This window comes from Caloenas nicobarica, chromosome 5, assembly GCF_036013445.1.
Source record: "Caloenas nicobarica isolate bCalNic1 chromosome 5, bCalNic1.hap1, whole genome shotgun sequence".
Lineage (NCBI taxonomy): Eukaryota > Metazoa > Chordata > Aves > Columbiformes > Columbidae > Caloenas > Caloenas nicobarica.
Genome location: NC_088249.1, coordinates 32,465,269 through 32,477,500, shown reverse-complemented (window position 1 = coordinate 32,477,500; position 12,232 = coordinate 32,465,269). Strand labels below are relative to the sequence as shown.

Sequence of the window (12,232 nt, the reverse complement as noted above, 5' to 3'; positions counted from 1 at the left end):
TTTTAACTATGCGACAGTAAACCTTGCTCACACATTGTCACGGTGGATTTTTCTCGACATGTTTTCAAGTTCAATATTAATACAAATATTTTATCTTGATTTAGTAACTAGAGAAAAAAAGGTGGCTTCACTTGTGCATACATTTTTTTCCAAATATGTATGTACTTGGATGCCCTTAAATTCCCCAAGTAGAGAGAAATGCTTTCCAGGGAGCTGCTTATTTCCAGTAACCCACATCAGAGCTGACACATGAAAAATGGTGAAATTACTGAAGGTAGTCCAGCCTGAATAAGGACTACCTTATTAGTTCAGGTACTTGCATCTCCCTAATTTTCATATTAATCATGTGTCCATCTTTCTTTGAAATAGGGCCATCATGCTTCATGTCAGAAATTCGCATGTAAGTAAAATTCATAGTGCTTCAAATCTCACTTGAAAATATTTGTATGAGGAGAACAGTGACTAATTTTATTATTCCTATCTAACAAAAATGAGATTTATTTTAGCCCTTTTGCACTACATATACAATATGAAGTTGGCAAATAAACTTAAACAAGAACTAAAAATAGTTCCACAAATCCTCAAAAAACCAGCCCCAAAATATAATAATATGGAGCTTTTCCTATTTAACAGAGCCACTACACACAGTAATGTACCTATGTTATATATTTCTCATCAATTTTTACAGTTTCCACTGATTAAATATATATTGACTCATAAAGTATTACCATTACATCAATTGTCAGCAGATGCAAGAGTATGTCATTTAAATATTAACTATCATATAAAAATGGCAGCTTGATTGTTTGGAAGCAGTAATCTGGTGCTGGTTATTGCCACATTTCCCTAATGCATTAGGCAGCAGTCACAAAATGCATTGCCTTTCTTATATACCTGCTACTATGAAATCAGAAGCAGGTAAGTTCTTTGTATATCTCCCCTTTCTCTTAGATTTAACTTTTATTTATTTCTGAACTGCAGATATCTTTGATCTGAATTGCAAAGACGCATTAGTATCATATAAACAAAGATATGCTCACTAGAGTCAGAAATTATATGCCTCATCTCTAAATCAATGGGAAAAAATATACAAAGAACCAGTAACAGATATATTACTTTGTGCTTGAAATATTTTTATGACAGTTCCCGTATAATATGGGTGCAATATATCATGAATCATGTTGTTTACCTAAATTCTTAATAAGATTGTACTTACATATGTAAAGTACATTCTATTATCAGTACTTTAAGACTTGTCTTTTCCACAAATGGGAAGAAGCTACACATTACCACTAATATGAAATAAATTCTTTATTCTATGTTAACTGTATGATCAAGATATGTGGACACTTCACAGACCATTAAAACCTTCTAGTAATTGATAGGTAATCGCTCATTTGCTGGCTGCAGCGATGAACATGAGAAAGAAACCATTCTTTCTTACTAATGTAACATGTAGAACTTGCTGCTATTGCAACACTTAATGTTTGCAGTGCCATATCATTTTTAATGCAAACACTCATTTTCTGCCTCCTTCTTACATTTTCTATTAAAATGCAACACAGAACGGCATACATTTCATTCTAGCCCCTTTGAGAGTTGCATAAGCAGTTCCAAGGAGTATCAGCTATTGTATTGTTGTTATTATTATTGTAAAGAAATATTTTAAAGGGGTAGGTATTTCATCAATTTTTTTTTTTCTAGGAAGCTCACTGCCACTCTTTCAAACTTTTTACATCTTCTTTTAGGTAGTGCTTTAGACAGCAATTTTTAATGCAAATACCACCTTGCATCCCTAGAGAGATTCATATTCTGGTTAATAAACAGCATCAATAAATTTGTCAAGACTTTAATGGCAACTGTACTGAACTTTTCATACACCAGCTTTTCTAGGAAATGGCTACACTGAGGAATTTATTCTGCTTAATTGCTTTATATTAAGCAGTTTTCATTAGCCATCCTCTAATCCATACGAACAGAGATAAATGAAGTAAGGAAAATGAACTGTCTTAACCCTTCCTATTATTAAAAAAAAGAAATCTTGGATAGGTTTTGTTTTTTTAAAAAAGGAATCAAATATGAGTAAAAGTGATGCCACTCCATTTAATCAATGTGGGAATTTTTAGTAAGTTTGTGCATTAAAGGCCTATGGCCTGTCTGAAATTTCCAACAAAATACAAATTCAGAGTTTCTTACACATTCGCCTTGAAGTTAAGAGACTAATTACATTAACTGATTTATTAATAAATGGGCTTTTTTTCTAATTATTGGAAATACTAACAGACTGGGGAACCATTGTAAATGTCTAATGTGCCTTGAAACCATTTTTTTTAGGTTAATTACATTTCTCACTAAAGTCACTATAGATATGCCCCTTAGGTTTTACACTGGAAGACTGAAGAAAAAAGTAAAGATGATTACCTCATTGGCCAGCTCCAGTAACACAGGGGCAGCTGCATTTTTCATCACCCCATTCAGGTACCTAGACAAGACAAAGCCAGGTAATTCTGCAGTGGCAAGAAAAGGCCAGTTTATACATGTCAGTATACCTTGTGAATCTCTCTCATTTGGGGGAAAATACCCCATACAGAGTACTTAATGGAAAATCTTTTAAGAAGTAAGTATTTTAAACAACCACCAACTCTCCAGGATTGCCTCCTTTTCACCTGCAAGATATATCAGTCTCAATTAAGTCACTAGTAAAAAACACAATAAACCAATGATTTCTTTTTTTTTTTTTTTCTTACTGACATACAAGTAAATTGTATCTGTACTACTTAAAGAGGCATCACAGACAAATAAATTTCTATAATTCTCAGTAAAGATTTTGGATTCCATGTGACCTCCAACTATGATGGCACACTGTATATCTTATTCAATTCAGTACTATGCACAAAACCATAAATTCTCAAATTTAATCCAGATTTTATTAATTGGGCAGTAGTTTAAATACTAAAGGCTTACTTTAGTGAAATCAGAGTCTAACAATCCAATTAATATTCTAAAGAGAATAGAAGAGAAGAAATATTTAGGTTTGAATACAGGATGATAGAAAGTCATTAATGGCAAAAGCTTAATGTTTCCGGTTAAGGGCATTAGACCAATATGGGTACACAGTGATGTTTCCAACCATCACCTCACACAATATTGCCTTCTCCACTGCTGTTACTTTTACTGTTTGATGTTCACATTTCAATAATGCCTAAAACCTGTCCTCAGGACTTCGTGGGAAGAAGCTATATTATTGGAAGCGACTTTGTCCTTTGCAGCCATGTGGAAAAGAACAATAGTCACCCAACATTTGAACCTGCTCATTTACCCTATCTGCACTCGTACAACACATCATTACTGACATCATTAGAAGGCCACAGCCTTTCCAGCTCTATCGTTATCTATCCATCAGAAGCCACTCTTCTGCTCATTAGTTACAGACATTAAAATTCTTTATCATTTTACTTTTCTGTGGAATGGGTGTAATACCTTTACACAAGCCTCTTCACAGAGGATTAGGGGTCTTTTTGTTTGCATGTTATCCTGAGGATTAATGAATAAAGGATATGATAAAAGATTCTTCATGTAAACTATTTCAATTCCAAAGAAAAAACCACAAAGGAAGATGCCTCATGTATATTTAAATATCCAAAACTTGTAACAGAAGAAAAAAAGGGGACATCATAAAGAAAATACCTATATAGGAAGATTTACTTGAGACTAATGTTCTAAAACACGCATCTAGTTGATTGAACAGCAAAGCTACAGCCAACAATGGAGTAATTTTCTGTCAGATATTTCTAATGCTACTGGCAATTCTGTTACGGACTAACAGGTCTCACATGCTGATGGCAACACTGTTCTGAAAAGCTGACTGATCCTTCTTGCAATTTGCCTTCCTGTTTGCCTAAATTTAAGGCTACTAAATCTCAGCAGAGCAGTACAAACTACGCCACTCTACTGCACTTCTGCTTATTCCCAACAGGGACCACTGGAAATGACTGCCTTCCAAAGCTGGTAGTTTCTGACCCAGGAAAGCAATGGGAGCACAATTGTCTGCTTGTATGCGGGTGGGAACAGGCAGGAGGAAACCACACAGGCAGGGCTTTAGAGCAGCACAATGGATGCTAGAAAAGAGTAGAGGAGAAGACATGTTTGTCATGTTTATGCTTGAAGCACTTCAAACTGGCTTCTGACTCAAGCAGATGCCCCTGTAGCTGACGAAACATACTGCACAGTAAATCTACTAAAAGGGGCTTGAGATGAGTTTTCTAACTATTATCCAGAACATCTCTGATTTTAAAACATGTGCATTTTATCCAGCCATATTAATACATTTGCAATATGAAATACCCAGAAATAGCGTAAAGAATGATTTTCCCTACCACCACCATATAGCTTCATACATAATGCATTAGTTATGTGCTGCTATCATATTCAGACAGCATAGAAGGGGCCAGGAGACCAGATCCTCCTACCTGAAGTGAGGCAAACTTAATCATACCTACACAACCTTACTGACATCAATACAACTGCTGCTTTGCATAAAGCAAAATCTGGTCCCATGTTTTGGGTTTAAGTTGTTGGAACTAGTGAGACATCATAAAAGTGATTTAAATGATTTACATACATTCCAAGAAGAGGTTTATTTACACAGCAGTTACAATTAACATAGGGCACTTCACTGAAACTGTGCTAGTGAAAAAGAACTAAAAATAGTATTGTATATACATGGTTATTAACGTAAGAAAATTTTAAGCCAATATTCTTCCTAAACAACAATGAACACTAGGAAAAGTGCAATATGATCCAGTACAATTTTTTACAGAACAATACAACAACTAAGAAAATCAAAGCCCCAGAACAGCACAATTCACACTAGATATTCTTAACCAGTGTCTGATATAGTCAGGCTGTGCTTACATTTTAAATATATGACTCTGTGGAAGCACAGTTAGTTGTTTACAAATGAAGGCTTTTTGTTTATTTTCCTGATTCATACAGATTAATATTAAGTATAAATATCATACATTTATAATCACAAGTATGAACACACTTGCCATGTGAACTCCTCAGATATGTCAGTCTACAAAGTAACATTTTAATTGTGTATCTTTACCAGTTATCAGTATGCCCTAATTATGTCATTGCAATATTTTTAGTAAAGCCTATAGAAGTAACAGGCAAACTATAAGTTGTAGCAAATATAATTTATTAGTTTAAGATGCAAACAATCGTAAAATATTGTAAAATGACACAAAGGTTTTCAACCTCCCTTAACTGCTATTTCTGACACTTCTGTTGATAAAACAGGAGTGATCTAAAAATTAGTGCTTTAACTGGCAATACACAAATTGAATATGGAACTTTTTGTAATGTAACACAGATGTTGTTTTAAAAGTACAAGCAACTGTGACAGAACAAGCTCCCTTGCTGTAAGGAAGTTCCTATCAATATTAGTCTTGACACAGAAATCCTGTAATTACAAACTACAGGCAATATACCATAAATGCTATCACATACACAGTAAAAAAATATTTGCTTATGCTCACTTAGAGTCAAGGAAGTAACCCCTTTCTTAATCAGACTGACCAAAATTTGAAAAATGTATTTTAACTGAAAAACATTTTTATGTGAACCATTCTGTATTCTTTATCCCAAATTTTTAATTTATTTTTATAGAAAAAAGCTAATTTACTCATAATTGCCACAACAATTAGTAGTTATGATGATAGCCTTAACTGGGGTGGAGATGTCATACCTTTGGTAGTAAGTTTCAACAGCTTCAGCGGTGTGATGCTTGGCATGTGTTCTTTTGATTTGTTTCTAGAAAAATGAAAAAACAGACAAAGAGTCTTACAAATGTGTCATAGATCAAAACACTGAAATCATGACTGCCCAAACACATGTTCCTTGGCTACACTTCGATATATAAACTGAACTATGTTTTTAGATTCTGTAAAGAAATGACATTCAATCTACCTATTGAATTCAACGTCTTCAGACTGTACTGCAATGTACCATATACGTAAAAGGCAATAAGGTCACAATAATTGAATCTAAATAAGTTTACTGGAGGCTGCAGAGGGCAAAGAAAAACTTGTTCTCTCCTTCAACCTTTGTATTAATTTTCCCCTCAATTCAATTCCATCTAAGTCTGGTGCACTCTAGTTTTACAATTCAATTGGCATTTTTAACCAGGAAGAACATTGCTTAAAAACAACTTATTTGAAAAACTACAAAAAGTAATTCCATAGAGACTTGCCACTTGACTGACACCTGTCATCTCATGATAAATGACTCCATTTTCTGCCTCTCTTGCCTTCTGCCACTCCGGCAATGGTCATTTATCATCATCTCTGTCAGCAATGGAAAGCAGCACTGACAGTGCAAGTCAGCAAACATTTAGCACATGGAACCATGCAACACAGGGAAATTATTATTGTCAGAATAATAATGGTTTAGCATAATTTATTACAGGTCCACCAAATAAGCAAAGGCTAGATGTTATTAGACAGATGGATGGGTAGGCTTGGCAGCCATCCACTGAGACTCAGGCGGTGCTTGATGTGGAAAAGGGAACATCCTCCAAACCAATCAGAAAGCTGGCAGTTCAATTACAAAGAAATAAAGGGACATTCATCATTCAATTAGGCACCTGTCAACCCTCACAAAGGAGAAAACTTCTAACCTGGTACTCCTGGGAGAAGATGCTCAGCAGAGTGGACTGCGATTGACTGGAACAAATAAAAGAAGGACAAAGTTAATTACTGGAGTGCACTGCAAAGAAACAAAAGAGAAGGGAGCTTCAAAGGTAGGCCTGCTGCCCTGTAATCTAACAGAACATGAAAACAAGTGTGGAAAAGTTGTTCCAGATGAACACCTCAGACAAAGGCTTCCTGCTGCTAGGTCAAGGAGAGAGCGTACGAGGGAGGGGAGCAAAATATAGCAAGAGTTTCAAAGCATACGAGCATATTGTTTGGGTGATTCCTTTTTCAGCTTCAGAACTCACAAAGTCCTATCAGGAACAGGTAGCTGAGTTAAAAGGGAACAGGCAAAAACGAAAACAAAGCAAAATTTCCATTAATAATTGATGGAGTTAAATTCCATCAGCAGTTGGGAACGTGCCGCTTGTTCATTGGGAACATATTGAAATTCATTTTGTTAGCAGCAAGGGAACCTCTTCAGTAGCTGTCTCATATTCAGGTTAAAAACTTCCCCCGCTGTCAGAAGTAGCATATGGGACCACTGGAACATTCCCACTGAAACTGATGTGCTTTGAAAATAGAAACTTTCACAGCAGGAAGCTGAGATTCCCCGGAGTCGGTCATTTCCAAAAGCTGCCATAAGCTTCATTCATCTAAGGCTCCACTCAATGTCAAACACCTGGCAATGAAGCAACCTGGAAAGCATTCTTCCCAAGTGGGAATTTTTCTCTCTGAATTGTTAACATTTAGAAATGGGACAAGATTTTTTTTTTTCCCTCTGAAAGGCAATCAATACCACATCGCTACTGTTTTCAATTGTCCTCTGTGGATATATCTACCTCATCACATCCTGAACACAATTAATTACTCCTGATATATTTTCCTACTACATCCAACTTGAACAAATTATAGTCTCAATAGATCAAGTTTTATGGTACAGCAAGGCACTATGAATAATTAACTTTTTTCCTTTCATGAACTTACCTAGTGCAGCATAGCACAGGTAGTTCAAAGATTCAGCAACGTCTAAAATCTTGCTCTTCTGCCCAATTTCTTGTATGTGAATTTAACACCTGTGTCGCACCATAACATACATTAAACATAAATGTTCTCTCCATACTTAAATGGCCCTTCTCCTTGCAATTTTCACACCACAGAAATACTACTTTAAGATAAGGAAGTCTTACTCCTGTTTTCAAAAGGGAAAACTGTGGCACTAAATGGTTTGTTTGGGTTTAAACAGACAGTATGTCTATGCAGCACAATATAAAAAGTTATCTTTAAACCGAACAGTTGAAGCATTAGGAACAAAGTGACTAGATTAACGCAATGTGATATAAAATGCTTACTAGTTTGCTTTATCCACATCTGTGCTTCCAGCATCTTTGCCATGACTATTTTGTGCTTGTCTGCCCAGCAAAACACCTGCGTGACAGCAGTAAGCTGAGACTTGATCTCTGATATTTTACATATGAGAACGTTCACCCGGAGTACTCACTGACAGAATGCTAAAATTGTAGAAAAATGATAGCGACATAAAGTAATGCACAGATCTATGAAATCCATGGATTACAGAAAAAATAATTACAATATATTCAAGAATTTTAATATTCTTAAATATACATCATTTGACACAGAGGTTGGGAGATATGTACCACAATGCCTCCCCGAAAAGCGCACCATCCAATTATGGTAACCTTCAACATGCACATATAATCATTAGAAGGTGAACAAAGGAACGAAATTAAGATTATATACTCACACAGGCTATATATGTATGCAAAGCTAAGGTATTTCAAGTTGATTTATTTAAAAAAAACACCCCTGCAGGCTATAAATTAAGTTGGATACATATGGCCCCCTAATGGCTCTCCACGTAACTATTATTATCTGGCAGATTTACATGGTTGTAATGGTAGAACTGAATTTAGAGCAAAGATGTGGAAAAAAACGCAAACCAAAACAGGACAGTATTTAACCGAATTTCTGGTTTGAGTTCTCTCCCATTGAGAGACCAATTTGTATATTTTTAGGCTATGCCCAGTATGATTTCTATTATATTTCCTATTATACCCATTGACATATCAAAAAGAATTAAGACCATTATCCCTCTCTTCACATCTGGATTCTTGCCCATTTTATTTGTTCCATTGGTGTCCCTGGATTTTGTTCTTCTACTCCAGTTTAGTCCAATGATCCTCTCCTTTGCTTCCAACTGTTCGGATTATTTAGGACTTACCATGAACACTAAAAAATTCAGTCTGATAACTGAATAAATTTGATATATACTGGATTGCAGTACAAAAACATTGTGACTGTGACAAAGAGAATTATTTCAATAGTATCATTCAAAGAATTTCAAGCCTTACTACCAGAAGATCTTTGTCCTTCCCCAGGAGTGGATTTGTATCTTCACACGGTTGATTCCATGTTTCTTCTGGTTAACACAGTTCCACTCTTAAACATTAAATCACTTAACTGCTGCTCAGCATTTCCTTGCCACAATTCCATTGCCACAAGTTCCTGGCAAAACGAAATAGGCTCCTCAAAACACAGCTGGAGCATCTATTGCAAGGTGCCATTGACAGAAAACTGAAACATCATGGTATCGGAAAGCACTGAAAAAGACAGTACTGACTACTTGGAGAGGAGACAGAAGTCATGAACATGCATTTGCACTGCAAGACAGCATGATCACAACTGCCGATCCTGGCAGCAGGGCCACTGCCATGTAAGTTGTCATTACTTCTACAGGAGCAGCCAAATTCCTAGGGCTCCATCCATCCTCTGATGCTTCTATACAGGATTTCAAAGCAGTAAATGAGCAGACAAATTAATATAGCTGAGATATCCAGGAAAACAAACATAACACTGAAAATATCTTTTATCCAAAATAACACGTCAGTGCCACATTATTGCATCGTATCGCATAAACTTTATAGTAAGCCTCACAACTTACTGGAAGGCTTAGGGATATAGACATGTTTGTGTTGAGCAAACTGCTTTGTCAAGAACCAACTGTAGAGCCACATTACAGATTTGCTGACTTTCTAAAACAAACAAACAAACACTCCCAAACCCATAATTCCAAGTACTACCTAATTTAAATAATCAAGAAATTAACTTGTTATGCGTCTTGCAGAACAAAATCTATCTTCCAGGAAAACACGCAAACTTTCCTTCTAAGTTCTGTAGCTGCCACTCTCATGGCAACATTTTCTTCTGAAATTCCAGATGTTAATGCATCTGACTCCCAGAGTTCAAAGCAACCAGCCTCACTCTTCAAATATCCTCTTTTTCGTGTACACCAGCATTCATAATGAACCAATTTACCGTTTGTTACTCTGTGTTGATGTTGGTGGCATACTTCCATCTCTGATTGCTTGATCAATGTGCTCTTGTCAATATGTAAATGGATTTAGGCAGAAAACTGTGAAATCTAAAATCTGCTACAAAATGCCCATTTTTAAAAAATAAAATAACTTTCATCTTAAAAAAACGAAATGTCACTTCTAGGTTGCAAATGATACAAAGATATAAAAATATGTTTATCATAAAAAAACCCCCAAGTACTACAGGTACCAAAGTCCATCCACGTTTAGGATGAGATGCCTAAGTCAGACCAGAACACAGAACAAGAGGTAAGACAAATTACCTCTAAGAACTTAAGAGATCAGTCTAGCGCTGGAAAAAGAATACGCCTATTGGTAATTTAATGTGTAAGAGCCATTCTTTTCTAATGAATCCCAGAATTTGGCAGAGGAAGAATGCTACCATCTCCGGAGAATATTTTAGAAATGTTTTGGTTTACAATGAGTATTTATATATAAACTAGTAACAGATAATATGCTGTTGCAGATCAGTGCTTCCTAACTAGACCTGATGGCAAACTCTGGCCAAAAATTAGCTGGTATAATTTAATTTAACTGCATCAGATCATCTCAACAAAGTAGGCTTGCAGATCTTGCCAAGATTTGGTGTCCTGTCCAACTTCATGCTTGCTATTTACTACAGCCTCATCAGAAGAAGATCCAAATAAGACAAATTCTGCAAATATTATACTATCAGCCCTTGCAAATATTAATAACTAATTCTTTAGGGATAAGATTAAACTTACACTTTTTTCCTTTATTTTCTGAGATTACTGAAAACATAACAGTTTAAGTAAAAAACCAAGTTTCCACTTGTTTCATCTATTCACTTTAAAGTGAGTTTTCTTTCCCTCATCTTTAACTCCACATTTTTGACCTAAATTATAATAGAAATACTAAAAAATCAACTTTACATTTCATGTATTTTACCACAGAACAAAGAGAGTATCTAGAGAGATCTGTAACAAAAAAAAAAAAAAAAGAGTAAATAGGAACTGCAGTATTTAATCCAATAACTATTCACACAACTGTAGACAAGCAGGGGGAAAGCAAAGTCCATCATGAGATAAATATATATTATGTATATATAATAGCCTTGATTTTTTTTTTAAATGAAGGAAATCTACAAAGAACACTGCTTCATTGCTTCCCTTCCACAAAATGGAACATTCTATCTCATTATTATGATAAATATATTGGTTAAAAATCTGAGTGTGGGGGCAGGGGCTGTGTTTCCAAAATTCAGAAGCTGTCATAAGTGAAATCCCTAAGCAGCAGTGTCAAACCTTCTCTTGGAAGTGCATCCAACACTGCACTTAGTTATTGTAGGAATTCAGGTAAGAGAAGAAATAGTTTCTTTCCTTCCACAGTCTCGCAGTGTACGTATGTAGTGCTAGTCATACCCGTTCACGAAACCTTCTGAGGCAAACAGCAAGATTCTCTCTAATAACTGGAAAAGAACTTCCCTTTCCATGTATAGTAAGGTTTCAAATATTTTTACTAACGCAATATTGAGCTTTAAAATAAAAGTAATGCATACAACTTAAGAGCTAGAATTGCATGCTGCTGCCATGCTGGATTAACAATCCATGTGAGGAAAGAAATACATACCTTTGATAAATTTAAATGACTGGGGGTGGAAGAGGAATCCTTCTCACAGCTATCCTGAAATTCCAGAACGTATGTCTAAAATACATTTTGCCTGTTACATTATCAAAGACATGAAAGAAACCCAAACAGTCTTTTAATTCTCATCTTCTGTACTGCAAACATTCTGGAACAGGGACTCCTAAAGAAAGCAATGTTTCTATACCGCTTATCACATGCTAACCAGTCCACTCTTATTTCTAAAAACTCTGTCAATAATGGATTTCAAATAGATCCAGCAGCATCAGTTCAAATGCATAACACATGTATGGATGTGTAAAGCCTCTGTAGCTTCCCAGAACTAGAGGCTGTGGGCTAACCAGCACCACAGTTATACCTGTAAAGGAACTAAAGCCTGCCTGACAGTGAACTTCCCACCTGAGAGGAGGTGACAATCACTGGATTATCAGAATTTCCTCTACATGTCAGGATTGTCAGAACTACTTCTACGTGTCAGGATTGTCAGGACGGGAAAAAGGCTTCTTAGCAGTTGGGATGGTTCCACACAGGGATCCA

The 12,232-nt window shown here is 35.8% G+C and overlaps 1 protein-coding gene across 5 annotated transcripts in view; it reads right to left on the bottom strand.

Moving 5' to 3' along the window:
* Positions 1 to 12,232, bottom strand: part of CDIN1 (CDAN1 interacting nuclease 1) — a 135,192-nt gene that overhangs the window by 102,857 nt on the left and 20,103 nt on the right. For all 5 annotated transcript variants that reach the window (XM_065635579.1, XM_065635581.1, XM_065635576.1 and 2 more), the window contains exons 2-4: positions 6,683 to 6,728; positions 5,753 to 5,817; positions 2,422 to 2,482 (exon numbers count right to left, since the gene is read on the bottom strand). In XM_065635579.1, the coding sequence (XP_065491651.1) occupies positions 2,422 to 2,482; positions 5,753 to 5,817; positions 6,683 to 6,728 (172 nt within the window). The remainder of the gene's footprint in view (positions 1 to 2,421; positions 2,483 to 5,752; positions 5,818 to 6,682; positions 6,729 to 12,232) is intronic.